The sequence below is a fragment of the Callithrix jacchus genome, chromosome 22, assembly GCF_049354715.1.
Source record: "Callithrix jacchus isolate 240 chromosome 22, calJac240_pri, whole genome shotgun sequence".
NCBI classification, from domain to species: domain Eukaryota; kingdom Metazoa; phylum Chordata; class Mammalia; order Primates; family Cebidae; genus Callithrix; species Callithrix jacchus.
Window position 1 is genome coordinate 11698728 of NC_133523.1, and position 13900 is coordinate 11712627.

The following is a 13900-nucleotide window of genomic DNA, read 5'->3' on the forward strand; positions in this document are numbered from 1 at the left end:
TCCACCAATTTCCTTTTATTTATTTTTATTATTATTATTTTGAGACGGAGTTTCGCTCTTGTTGCCCAATCTGGAGTGCAATGGCGCCATCTCAGCTCACCGCAGCCTCCACCTCCCAGGTTCAAGAGATTCTCCTGCCTCAGACTCCTGAGTAGCTGGCATTACAAGCATGTGCCACCATGCCCAGCTAATTTTGTTTTTTTGTTTGTTTGTTTTTGAGACGGAGTTTCGCTCTTGTTACCCAGGCTGGAGTGCAATGGCACGATCTCGGCTCACCGCAACCTCCGCCTCCTGGGTTCAGGCAATTCTCCTGCCTCAGCCTCCTGAGGAGCTGGGATTACAGGCGAGCACCACCATGCCCAGCTAATTTTTGTATTTTTAGTAGAGATGGGGTTTCTCCATGTTGGTCAGGCTGGTCTCGAACTTCTGACCTAAGATGATCCGCCCGACTTGGCCTCCCAAAGTGTTGGGATTACAGGAGTGAGCCCCCGTGCCCAGCTCCATTTATTTACTCCTCAACAATCCTGATGGCAGGTATTACGTTTCTCATTTTGCGGATAGGTGGACTGTGTCACAGAGTGGTTAAGGCACACAAAGGTCATATAGCTGGGAAGTGGCTGAGCTGAGATTCCAAAGTGCTGGGATTGCATGCGTGAGTCACTGCACCTGGCCATGAGGCTTCGCTCTTACCAGCTATTACAGGGCTGCCATGTCTTTACCAGGGGCTGGAAGGCCTTCCAGAGGGCTGGCAGCTGGGCACACAGTGTGCCCCCACCCCGCTGCTCCTCTCCCTGGTTTCGATTCATGTCACCCACACAGGTCCAGGGCCCAAGTGGGGACACGCACCATTTGGAGTGGTCCTCTGTACTGCTGAAACTTGGGCTGGCTGGTCCAGGGAAGGCTATCTGGTTCACATTCAGAACCTGCCAGGTCCCTGAGCAGTTGGAGGGCAGGATGCCTGTACCCTTTTGCCAGAACTGGACCTGCAGGTTGGTACCAAGGGCTGCTGCCAACCAGCCAGAGTATAGGTCTGCAAAGGATGGAAAGAGGGCACAGATAGGGTCAGGGCCACAGCTAGGGAGTCCCTAGACCACTTCCCCTCTCTCAACTCAGTTTCCAAATTTCTCTTTTGAAACTGAGTCTTGCTCTGTCTCTCAGGCCTGGAGTGCAGTGGTGCAATCTTGGCTCACTGTAATGTCCACCTCCCGGGTTCAAGTGATTCTCCTGCCTCAGCCTCCTGAATAGCTGGGGTTACAGGCACCCACCATCATGCCCAGCTAATTTTTGTATTTTTAATAGAGACAGGGTTTCTTTTTTTTTTTTGAGATGGGGTTTCACCATGTTGGCCAGGCTGGTCTTGAACTCCTGGGCTTAAGTGATCCACCCAGAATGCTGGGATTACAGGCATGAGCCACCACGTCCGGCCCCAAATGTTTTTAATTAATTAATTAACTTATTTATTTTGAGATTGGGTCTCATTCTGATGCCCTAGCAGGAGTGCAGTGGCACCATCATGACCCACTACAGCCTCCACCTCCTGGGCTCAAGCTATTCTTCCACCTCAGCATCCTGAGTAGTGGAGACTCCACCACCATGCCACCATGACCTCCTAATTAAAATTTTTTTTGTAGAGATGAATTCCCACTGTGTTGCCCAGGATGCTCTCAAACTCCTGAGCTCAAGTGATCCTCCAGCCTCAGCCTCCCAAAGTGCTGGGGTTATAGGCATGAGCCACTGCGTCTGACCTATTTATTTTTAAATAAAGACAGGGTCTTGCTCTGTCACCCAGGCTGGATTGCGGTGGAGTCATCATAGCTCACTGCAGCCTGAAACTCTGGGTTCAATTTATCCTCCTGCCTCAGTCTCCCAAATTGGCTGGCTAATTTTTAATTTTATGGAGATGGGGTCTTGCTATTTTGCCCAGGCTTGTCTTCAACTCCTGTCCTCAAATAATCCTCCTGCCTCAGCTTCCCAGGTAACTGGGATTACAGGAGTGAGGCACCGCTCCTGGTGCCCAAATGCCTTATATGCACCACTTCATTCACAACAATCCTTTAAGTAGATGTCAGTATCCCCATTTTTCAGATGAGTAGACTGAGGCTCAGGTGAAAGTTACATCACACAGCCAGAACCCAGAGTCTGCACCCAGGTCTGTTCAACTTTTATGTGATTACGGCTCCCAAACAGACCTAGTCTCTACCCTTGACTTGCACTCAGCCATGGCCACACCAGACACCCACTCTACAGACAAGAAGCTCTCCACCACTCAACTGCAGGGCTTACCATCTCCAAATTTCCGGAACTTGGCAAAGCTGTGGAAAACAGCCCCGGCCCGGGATGTGAGTGTGATGCTGCTGTTCCACGGTTTTTGGCCAATGTGGTGGCCCTCGATCGCATCCTCCAACTCGGGCAATTCCTGGGCAAAGACCCCTTCCAGCTGGTAGCTATAGACCCAGGGGTAGGTGTAGGTCAGCTGCTTGCCTGGAGGACAAGGGGAGGAGGAGATCATTCCAGGTTCTAGTCAGGAAACCCATGACTCACCCCATGTCCCTGACTCCACTCACCAATCTTCGAGAATTGGCTGAAGGGAAAAGACACACAGAGCAGGGTCTGCCCGTAGGTATGGGCACTTTGAGGCCAGCTGTATGCATCAGGTGGAGGGAATTGGGGTACACTGTGGACCAGCCAGAAGCCCCCATCATGGTCGAGAAGCAGGACACCTGGACCAAAAGAAGACAATTAGAGAAGGCTGGGTGAGGTGGCTCACGCCTGTAATGCCAACGCTTTGGGAGGCTGAGGCGGGTGGATCATGAAGTCAGGAGTTCAAGACCAGCCTGGCCTAGATGGTGAAACCTCGGCTCTACTAAAAATACAAAACTTAGCCAGACGTGGTGGGCACCTGTAATCCCAGCTACTCAGGAGGGTGAGGCAGGAGAATTGCTTGAACCTGGGAAGCGGAGGTTGCAGTGAGCTGAGATTGCACTCCAGCCTGGGCAACAAGAGCAAGACTCCATCTCAGGGGGAAAAGAAAAGGAGGCCAGGTGAGGTGGCTCACACCTATAATCCCAGCACTTTGGGAGGCCGAGGTAGGTGGAACCCCTGAAGTCAGGAGTTTAAGACCAGCCTGGCCAATACAGTGAAACTCCATTTCTACTAAAAAATACAAAAAAAAGCCAGGGTGGTGGTACGCATTTGTAATCCCAGCTACTGCAGAGGCTGAGGCAGAAGAATTGCTTCAACCCAGGAGACAGAGGTTACTGTGAGCTGAGATTGTGCCACTGCACTCCAGCCTGGGTGATAGAGTGAGACTGTAGCAAAAAAAAAAAAAAAAAAAGCCAGATGTGGTGGCAGGCACCTGCAGACCCAGCTACTTTGGAGGCTGAGGTAGGAGCATCACCTGAGCCCTGGGAGGTCAAGGCTGTAGTGAGCTGTGATGCTGCTCTCCAGCTTAGGTGACGCTGGCTGAGACCTTGTTTCAAAGAAAATAAAAGAGGAGCCAGGCGCAGTAGCTCATGCCTGTAATCCCAGCACTTTGGGAGGCCAAGGCGAGCGGATCATGAGACCAAGGGATCGAGACGATCCTGGTCAACATAGTGAAACCCCATCTCCACTAAAAGTACAAAAATTAGCTGGGCGTGGTGGTGCGCACCTGTAGTCTCAACTACATGGGAGGCTGAGGCAGGAGAACCACTTCAACCCAGGAGGGGGCGGTTGCAGTCAGCCGAGATCGTGCCACTGCACTCTTGCCTGGCAACAGAGCGAGACTCTGACTCAAAAAAAAAAAAGAAGAAGAAGAAAAGAGAGGAAATAGATGCCCATGGTCTGACAAGACAGATCTCCAAACGTACTATGGAGGTCAGGGGTTAGCTTGGAGAAATGTATAGGGAACTAGCTGGGCAAGGTGGCTCATCCCTGTAATCCCAGCACTTTGGGAGGTGGGTAGACCACAAGGTCAGGAGTTTGAGACCACCCTGGCCAACATGGTGAAACCTCGTCTACACTAAAAATACAAAAATTAGCCAGATGTGAAGGCGCCTGTAATCCCAGCTACTCAGGAGGCTGAGACAGGAGAATTGCTTGAACCCCAGAGGCAGAAACTGCAGTGAGCCAAGATTATGCCACTGCACACCAGCTTGGGTGACAAAGGGAGACTCCTCCGTCTCAAAAAAAAAGTTGGTGAGGAATGGATGCCCAGGATCTGATAGCACAGATCTCCCCGCTTCACCCCATGCAGGTCAGGGCTTAGCCTGGGAAAATGTATAGAAACCCAAGTCTCTGCCTGCAGTCCCGACTACATGGGAGGCTGAGGCAGGAGAATCGCTTGAACCCAGGAGGTGTAGGTTGCAGTGAGCCGAGATCACGTCACTGCACTCCAGCACTCCAGCCTGGGGACAGGGCGAGACTCTTTCTTAACAAAAAAAGAGAGAGAGAGAGAAAGAAAGAAAGGAAAAGAAAAGAAAGGGAAAGAGAAAGAAAGAAACCCGAGTCTCTCCCCAGCCCCTCAATCCAGGCCTCACCCTTCGTGTGCCCACGGTTGGAAGACATGTGAGCCTTGCTAGATTTAGGCGGTTGGTCATTGTAGAGCAGGAAGGCGAGCTGGGGGGCGGATAAACGGAGGCAACGTGAAATTCCTCCCCAGGCCCGGCCGCCCTAGAGTCTCAGCCCTGGTTGGCCCGGCGCCCCTTCACCTGGCTGTTGTTGCTCCGGTACAGCGGCTGCAGGCTTCGGCCCACGGCCCCCACCGAGCTGTTGATGAGTCCGCTGCCTTCCCGCCAGCCCCCGGAGCTCTCGTCCAGATACTTGTACCGAAGCCCGCTCTGCACCGACTCCCCGGACCGGCTGGCAGCTGGCAGCTTGTAGACCACGAACCTGGAGGCCGGAGAATGCACAGAAATGGGGGAGAGGGAAGAGAATGCACCCCAGGCTTCCCCGAGGAGGCAGCCATCCGGTCGAGTGACCCCCGCCGGACCCCGGGACAATGGTAGGCGCCCCCCTGCGCACTCACCAGTCCACAGGCTGCCCGGAGTCCCCATAGCAGGTCAGGGCCCCGGCGGGGACGCACAGCAGCGCGGCCAGCAGCGGCAGCGGGATCATCGCTGCTATAGGGCTGAGATCCAGGAATCTGTGTCGGGACTGCGGGGCGCTGGGTTACGAAAGAGGCTTGGCCTGGCCCCTAGCGGCTTTCATTTCTCCAAAACTCGCCCAGGAACCACAGCGGGGACATCACGAGGGCAGAGACTCCGCCCCCGAGACGCGACGCTGCGCTTTGGACAGGCATCCCCGGGTCTGCTCAGACCACGCCCACGACGGGCCAGGCGCTCCGGCGTCTCTTCCAGCCTGGCCACTGTTCCTTTTCGTTGTAGCTAATCCCAGCCATGCTCTTCTGTCCGACCCACTCCTGCCCCGTTTCTGGACCAGGCCCAAGTTTGAATTTTTTCCTAGCCCTGCAACCTGGGTCCAACTCTTGTGACATTTGTTCTCTCTCTCTCTCTGTTTTTTTTTTTTGAGACAGAGTCTCGTTCTGTCGCCAGGCTGGAGTGCAGTGGCACGATCTCGGCTCACTGCAACCACCTCCTGGGTTCAAGCGATTCTCCTGCCTCAGCCTCCTGAGTAGCTGGGATTACAGGCGCGCACCACCACACCCAGCTAATTTTTGTATTTTTAGTAGAGATGGGGTTTCACCATGTTGGCCAGGCTGGTCTCGATAACGTGACCTCGTGATCTGCCTGCCTCAGCCTTCCAAAGTGCTGGGATTACAGGCATGAGCCACCTCACACAGGCTTTTTTTTTTTTGAGGCTAAGTCTCACTCTGTGGTTCAGGCTGGAGTGCAGTGGCATGATCTCGGCTCACTGCAACCTTTGCTTCCTGGGTTCAAGTGATTCTCCTGCCCCAGCCTCCCAAGGAGCTGGGATTACAGTCGCATGCCACCACACCCAGCTAACCTTTTGTATTTTTAGTAGGGACGGGGTTTCATCATGTTAGCCAGGATGGCCTTGATCTCCTGACCTTGTGATCTGCCTGCCTCGGCCCCTTAAAGTGCTGGCATTACAGGGGTGAGCCACTCCGCCCGGCCACAGGATGTGGACTGTTAAATGCGGAAAGATGTTTGCTGTCGATGTCCGCAGGGTTCAAGGCATTAGACAAGCATGGTGTGGGCAGGAAACGAGTGGACAGCAAGGCCTGTGGTGCCCAAGGGGGCTTGTTGGAGGTGAGGGGGTGTCACTGTAGTTTAGGAGACCAGGGTGTGTAAGGCCCTCTAAGATGATCTCTAGGTTTATAGCCTCCTGCCATATTTCAGCCCCCAAAACTGAAAAACTCAGGCCCACGCTGAAGCTTTATCTGGGAGGGGCATTTTTATAGGACCCATAGCCATTGACGGTTAATGTCGACCACCATAAGGGGCCTTCAGGAGCCCCCTTCTAGACCAGCGTCTCTGGAGAGCCTCACCCCACACCCCCTCCTGCTGTCCAGGGCCATCTGGGAGCTGAGCTGAGTGTCCACTGAGTGAGTTTATTTGGCAGTCTGTCTCGCTGGGTCTGCATGACAGTTTGGACATCTCTGCGTGGCTTCCTGTGGCTGAGGACTTGTCAGCGTTTCTGTAGGAGGCTCCCTGAGAGCTGTCTATGGGTCCATGTTTGATATTTGGTGGATCTGTAGGACTGGGAGTCCAGGTGAGGGTCTTGGGAAAACCACCCGGTGTTGATCCACTCTTGTCCCATCTCCAGTCCCCAGGAGGGTCCAAGTGCCAGGGTAGGGCTCAAAGGTGACGCTTCATGTGCAAGGCCAGGTGGTCAGAGCGCGAAAAAGCACGTGGGCAGAGCTGGCAGCGGAAGGGGCGCTGCCCCGTGTGCTTCCGGTAGTGGCGGGTCAGCTCGTCCGAGCGCGCGAACCTCCAGCCGCAGCCTTCCCACGTGCAGGCGTATGGCTTCTCCCCTAGGAGATGAGAAAGCCACTGTCAGCCCAGTCCTGTCCCCAGGTCCCCTGCATCAGGCAACACCCTTTCACTCAGCCTGGGCTGGGACTAGGATGAGCAAAGGGAGGCCCCTAGGGCACAAACTTTAAGGAGGCACTCACTCTCAGAGGCCAAGGCCAAGTCCAAGTCCCGCCCTCTGCAGCCCTTCTTCTGTAACTGCATTGGGTGCCATGCCCTTTGTCACGTCCTGGGCCCAAGCCAGTTCCCTACACTCCTGGCCCCACTTTCTGTGTCCTGGTAACCCAGCTTTGAATCTGTTTTTGTTCTATTTTTTGATACGGAGTCTCACTCTATCGCCCATGAGGGAGTGCAGTGGCTTCATCTTGGCTCACTGCAACCTCCACCTCTTGGGTTCAAGCGATTCTTCTGCCTCAGCCTCCTAAGTAGCTGGGATTACAGGCTCATGCCACCATGCCTGGCTAATTTTTGTATTTTTAGTAGAGACAGGGTTTCACCATGTTGCCCAGGCTGGTCTCGAACTCCTGACCTCAGCTGATTCACCTGCCTCAGCCTCCGAAAGTGCTGGGATGACAACAGGTGTGAGCCACTGCACCTAGTCTTCCTTTTTTTTTTTTTTTGAGATGGAGTCTAGCTCTTGTCAGCCAGGCTGGAGTACAATGGCACCATCTTGACTCACTGTAACCTCCACCTTCTGGGTACAAGTGATTCTTATGCCTCAGCCTCCTGAGCAGCTGGAATTACAGGTGCCTGCCATCATGCCTGGCTAATTTTTATATTTTTAGTAGAAATGAGATTTCACCATATTGGCGAAACTGGTCTCAAACTTCTGATCTCAGGTGATCCACCCACCTTGGCCTCCCAAAGTACTGGGATTATGGGTGTGAGCCACCTCACACAGCCCCAGCTTTGAATCTTAATGCCATCCCTCCCTTATTTTTTTGTTCTGCTTCCTGTGTTCCAGCCCATTCCTTGTTCCAAGGGTCTCCCCAGTTAGTGCTCAACTTTGCCTGTGACCTTGGTTTCTGAGCCTGGAAATCCACTCTAGTCCCCCAGATCCTGTCCCCAGTGATCACACTCTCTCCCTCTGCTATGCCTGGCCCCTCCCCCGCCCCTCCCCAGACGGGTCTGTACACCTCGCCCCATCCTCTGTCCTGACCCCTTTAGGCACAGTCCTCATCCCTCCTCCATTTCTTAGCCCCACCTCATCTTCTGTTCATTGGGCTTCTCCTTCCATGCCACACCCCTCTGCTCTTTCCCAGTTCTTCTTCCTGCCTTCCCAAACCAGCCGTTTACATCTGGGTCCCTACCCTTTTTTTTTCTTTTGTAGAGACAGGGTCTCACCATGATGCCCAGGCTGGTCTCAAACTCCTGGGCTCAAACAGTCCTTCTGCCTCGGCCACCCAAAGCACTGGGAGTGCCTCTCAAAGTGCAGGCTTAAGCCCCTGTGCCTGATCTGGGCCCCTTCCTCTTTGAGTGGCCCCTGACACTGATTCTGCCCTTAGGTCTCACCCGGATGTGCCCCTGCCACCTCTGGATCCGCCTATATAAGAGGCAACCTCTGCAGGGTGCGGTGGCTTATGGCTGTGATCCCAGCACTTTGGGAGGCGGAGGCAGGCGGATCACGAGGTCAGGAGGTGGAAACCATCCTGGCCAACATGGTGAAACCCCGTCTCTACTAAAAATACCAAAAACAAACAAAACAAAACAAAACAAAACAAACAAAAAAACAGCCGGGCATGGTGGCGCGTGCCTGTAGTCCCATCTACTCCGGAGGCTGAGGCAGGAGAATCGCTTGAACCCGGGAGGCGGAGGTTGCAGTAAGACGAGATCGCCACTGCACTCCAGCCTAGGCGACAAAGGGAGACTCCGTCTCGGGAAAAAAAAAAAAAGGCCGAGGCGGGTGGATCACGAGGTCAAGAGATTGAGACCATCCTGGTCAACCTGGTGAAATCCCGTCTCTACTAAAAATACAAAAAATTAGCTGGGCATGGTGGTGTGTGCCTGTAGTCCCAGCTACTCAGGAGGCTGAGGCAGGAGAATTGCCTGAACCCAGGAGGTGGAGGTTGTGGTGAGCCGAGATTGCGCCATTGCACTCCAGCCTGGGTAACAAGAGCGAAACTCTGTCTCAAAAAAAAAAAAGAAAGAAAGAAAAGAAGCAGCCACAGCCTCGTGCCTGGGAATACCCCAGGTTATGGCTCCACAGCCCCTGGCATTTCTTTCTTTCTTTTTTTCCATTTCTTTTTGATTTTTTTTTTCTTTTAATAAATACGGGGTTTCACCGTGTTGGTCAGACTCGTCTTGAATTCCCGACCTCAGGTGCCCGCCTTGGCCTCCAAAGTGCTTGGATTACAGGTGTGAGCCACCACGCCCGGCCTAGCCCCTGGCATTTCACTTGTTCCCTTCCTGCAGTCCCTCCTCAAGCCAACCCCTTAGGCCACTTGTCCTTTCTGCTCCTCTGCCCATCCACGGCCCAGGTCTTACTCGTCAGTCCCCAGCCTTAAAATGCTCCCCAGGTTTCCCAGACCCTGTCTCTGCCCATCTGCCTTCCCTACCCGGATCCTGTCCTCTGGCCCTGGCCAGTAGGTGCCCGACCTGCTAGCTGCAGCCTCTGTCCCGCCCCTTGCTCTGAGATACTGCTTTTAGCCCCGCCTCTGGAGTTACAGGTCTACCCCAAGAATCTGGTCTTGGACTCTGGACCCTCCCCTTGCTCCCGGCTCCGCGTTCCCCGGGCCCCACCTCCAGCCCCGTCTCGGCGCCCGGGTCCCGCCCCCTCACCTGTGTGTGTGCGCAGATGCGCCTTCAGGTGGGAGCTCTTGGTGTAACTCTTGCCACATCCCGGGTGCGCGCACGTGTGCGCTGCCTGCCTCTTGCGCGCCCACGAACGTCGGCCGCGCTTGGATGGCGCGGATTCGGCTATTGCACCTGGATCCCCTACAGTCCCCCCGAGTCCAGTGCCCACGGTCCCGGGTCCCAGACAACTCAGGAAGGAAGGGGGCGTGGCGGGACCGGGAGCGGGTGCCTGGAGCCCGCGGAAGAGCTGGAAGTGCCCTTGGTACTGCGGCGCCTGGTACACCGCAGGGTACCCGGACAGGAGCCCGTAGGGGGCGCCCGACGCCGCAGGCATGGAAAGCCCAGTCCGCGGGAAGTAGCCGCCGGAGGAGCCCGCGCCGGGCCCCGGGTATACCGGCTGCAGCTGCAGTGACTTGGGCTCGGGGGCCGGGGCTGGAGCCAGGGCTGGGCCCAAGAAGGCGTCGGGGACCGGGGCTCGCGGAGCAGGACGCACCCAACCCGAGTGATCCTCCGAACCCAAGAGCCCAGCCACCAGCCCCGGGCGGCCCGCATAGGTGCCCAGAGTCTCAGACAGCGGCGGGTATTGCGCCCCGGTGGCCTCGCTGGGCGCCTGAGCGCAGGTCCGGGGCACGCCACCCGGCTCCAGGCCCGAGAAGTTGGTGAGGAGGAGATCCAGGTCCCAGGTGGCGTCCGCGTCCCTCTCATCGTCCTCCTCCTCCCCGGGCTGGTCCTCAGACTTCACGTAGAGAGGCGGCCCAGTGGGGTCTGGAGGACCTGGGCCCATGTCCTGCGCCTCTTCAGAGCGCCACCACTGCAGAAGGGAGCAGGCAGCTTCAGGTTTAGTGGACCCTGGGGTGTCCTGCCCATGGACATCGCGGGCTGGGCACTCTGACAGGGACAGGCTGGCCAGAGACCTTAGAAAGGGGTCTTGTTTGCCTGTCTGCCCCGCCCCACCAACACTTCCCCTCTAACCCCCAGTCCCTCCCCAGCTCCAGGGACAGGAGTCGATCAGGTCTGGCTGGAGACAGGAGATAAGACTTCCATTATCTGGTACCACACTTGGGGATGGGGGAAGGGGTAGCAGAGCCGCTGGAGATGGAAAGCTGGTGGGGGATGGGGGAGGGGTGCCAGCCTTGACTCAGTTTCCCCCCAGAACATCCCTCTCCTTCTCTGTCTCCTGACAAGATTAATTCCGAAATTTTGGATGTCCCCCAGACTCATTCACCATTTCCTGGTGAGATCTAGAAGATTGTCTCTGAGCCTAGATCTCTTTCCTTTTTTTTTTTTTCTTGAGATAGGGTCTCACTCTTTTCGCCCAGGCTGGAGTGCAGTGGTGTGGCTCACAGTATCCTTGAATTTCTGAGCTCTAATGACCCTCCTGCATCAACCTACCAAGTACCTGGGATTACAGGCACATGCCACCATGCCTGGCTAATTCTTCTGATATTTTTTTGTAGAGATGGGGTTTCACCATGGCCCAGGCTACCTTTGTTTTCTATTACAGAAATAGATCACACCTAGAACCTCAAACCCCTAGACCATCCCTACTGCCTGCCAGACTAAGCTGAGACCCCCTCACCTGGACTGAGAGTACCTCAGTCCTGGTTAGGTCTCTTGATTTCAGGGCAAGATGCAGGTCTGGACCCCAAGATCTGTGACTGTGACCCTGGATCCCAGCCAGCCCACCTAGACCCCACCTTCTAGGCCCCACCTTGAGGAAGTCATCCTGCGTGTCCGGTAAGGGGCCCAGGGCAGTCAGTGTGCTGATGGAGGGTAAGGCGGTCTCAGCTGTGGCCATGGCTGGCTGGTGCCCACTCTGGGTGTCAGGCCTCCTCTTCCTCAGCTGCCTCGTGAACTCTGAGGCTGTAATAGCCCCTTGGAGGGCTGCTCTCTGCACTTAGCTGATTGGCTGCAGACTCTGATAAGGGGAGGCAAGGCAAGGCGGGGGTCACTGTTTCTGGGGCACAAACCTCACATTGGCCTGTTTGGGGCTGGGGCTTAAAGAGTAACCCTGTATCCACAGCCAAGTCAATATCAGTGGTTGGGGGGTTCAGGGTTTGAGGGTCCAGGTGCTAGGTAAAAAGAGACATTGGGTCTCCAAAGAAGGAGAGACTTGGGGGCCTGTTCTCAGTTTACTTTCCTGGAAAAGGGGTGACAGGCAGAAAGGGTATTCTGAGGAGAAGCTGTGGGACCCCTGTCCCCCGATTGAGGCTCCATAGCCCTCCCCCTCCCCACTAAACAACAACTGTACTGATGGCGGGACTTGGCACAAACTCCCTGCCAAGCATTATCAGACACCCCAGATGCTGGAGGCTGCTATCTAGGGTGGCCCAGGCCAGCCAGAGCGCTGTCCTCCGGTGAGTGGGAGGCCTGGGGGTTGGGTCTTTAAATTAGCCTGGCTTTCAGTTTGCCTGCGTTGGGACCTCCCAGGGTCTTAGCTCTGCAGCAGGAGGGAGCCCCTGCCAACTGGCCCACCATCGTCTACAGGGGACCCTCGGGTGGCACTATGTGGATCTGCATGGAGACTGGTTCAGTGCCAGCTGCTCCAGTGCAACAGGGGCAGCCGAGGGTAAAGTGACCCTGTCTCCTCCCGGGTGGGATAGGAATGTTGTACCAAGTCATGGGAACTACCTGACCTGCAGGAGACCTGTATCCTGGCTCTGGGCCTGGCTGCTCCTTGATTCTGCCCAATGTGAGGAAAGGATCTGAGTTTTTGCAACAGGGATCTCCACTCTGGTGCCCTGGGAGCCTGAAAAGGGGACATGGATACATATTACAGACATAATTCATAGTCACTCATTGGGAGACAGGCAGGAGGATCACTTGACATCAGGATTTCAAGACCAGCCTGGGCAACATAGAACCTGTCTGTCCAAAGAAAAGTGGGGGTGGGGGGTGGTGCGGGGTGGGGGGGTGAATGCCCATAGTCCCAGCTACTCAGGAGGCTGAGGTGGAAGGGTCGCCTGAGCCCAGGAGGGGGGCGCTGCACTGAACTGTGATCACACCACTGCAGTCCAGCCTGGGGGGGTCTGTCGCTGGAAAAAAAAATTTTTTTTAAGTCGAGTGGCTATCTTTATTTCTGGCAGGTCAACCTTGGTGACATAAACAAAAACAAGGCCAGGCGAAGTGGTGGCTCACACCTGTAATCCCAGCACTATGGGAAGCCAAGGTGGGCAGATCACATGAGGCCAGGAGTTTGAGACCATACTAGCCAACATGGTGAAACCCTGTCTCTGCTAAAAATACAAAAATTAGCTGGGTGTGGTGGCACATGCTTGTAATTCCAGCTACTTAGGAGGCTAAGGCTGGAGAATTGCTTGAAACTGGGAGACAGGGGGCCAGGCGCAGTGGCTCATGCCTGTAATCACAGCACTTTGAGAGGCCAAGTAGGGCAGATCACTGGAGGCCAGGAGTTGGAGAACAGCCTGGCCAACGTGGTGAAACCCTGTCTCTACTAAAAATATAAAAATAGGCTGGGCATGATGGCACATGCCTCTAATTTCAGCTACTTTGGAGGCTGAGGCACGAGAATCACTTGAACCTGGGAGGCAGAGGTTACAGTGAGCCAAGATCATGCCACTGCATGCCAGCCTGTCTCTAAAAAACAAAAACAAAACAGGCTGTGCACAGCGGCTCATGCCTGCAGTCCCAGCACTTTGGGAGGCCAAAGTAGGAGGAATGCTTGAGCCCAGGAGTTCAAGAACAGCTTGGGCAACATAGCAAGATTCTATCTCTTAAAAAAACACACACAGTTATGGCCGGGTGTGGTGGCTCATGCCTGTAATCCCAGCACTTTGGGTGGCTCAGGCAGGTGGATCACCCGAGGTCGGGACTTTAGGACCAGGCTGACCAACATGGAGAAACCCTGTCTCTACTAAAAATACAAAATTAGCCAGGCATGGTGGTGCATGCCTGTAATCCCAGCTACTTGGGAGGCTGAGACAGGAGACTCACTTGAACCCAGGAGGTGGAGATTGCAGTGAGTGGAGATTGTGCCACTGTACTCCAGCCTGGGTGACAGAGCAAGACTCCACTACAAAAATAAATAAATACAAAATAAAAAATAGCCGGCGCAGCGGCTCACACCTGTAATTCCAGCCGAGGGCGAATTTGGGAGGCCGGGGTGGGCGGATCATGAGGTCAGGAGATTTAGATCATCCTGGCCAACATGGTGA

General features: G+C 54.9%; 3 protein-coding genes across 3 annotated transcripts in view; 1 reads left to right on the forward strand and 2 right to left on the reverse strand.

Annotated features, from left to right (window-relative positions):
* DNASE2 (deoxyribonuclease 2, lysosomal) lies at positions 1–5242 on the reverse strand. Its single transcript, XM_002761815.6, has 6 exons — positions 5006–5242; positions 4689–4869; positions 4518–4596; positions 2565–2720; positions 2284–2481; positions 1–1030 (listed from the first exon to the last, which is right to left on the reverse strand). The coding sequence occupies exons 1-6, from the start codon at positions 5092–5094 to the stop codon at positions 687–689; spliced, it is 1047 nt and encodes a 348-aa protein (XP_002761861.1). The 5' UTR covers positions 5095–5242; the 3' UTR covers positions 1–686.
* GCDH (glutaryl-CoA dehydrogenase) overlaps positions 4782–13900 on the forward strand; it is a 23739-nt gene continuing 14620 nt past the window's right edge. Inside the window, exon 1 of the mRNA XM_078360679.1 lies at positions 4782–4981. The gene's annotated coding sequence lies outside the window, so the exon portion shown is untranslated. The remainder of the gene's footprint in view (positions 4982–13900) is intronic.
* Positions 6342–11584, reverse strand: KLF1 (KLF transcription factor 1). The gene is made up of 3 exons (XM_002761785.7): positions 11437–11584; positions 9711–10536; positions 6342–6934 (listed from the first exon to the last, which is right to left on the reverse strand). The coding sequence occupies exons 1-3, from the start codon at positions 11521–11523 to the stop codon at positions 6759–6761; spliced, it is 1089 nt and encodes a 362-aa protein (XP_002761831.1). The 5' UTR covers positions 11524–11584; the 3' UTR covers positions 6342–6758.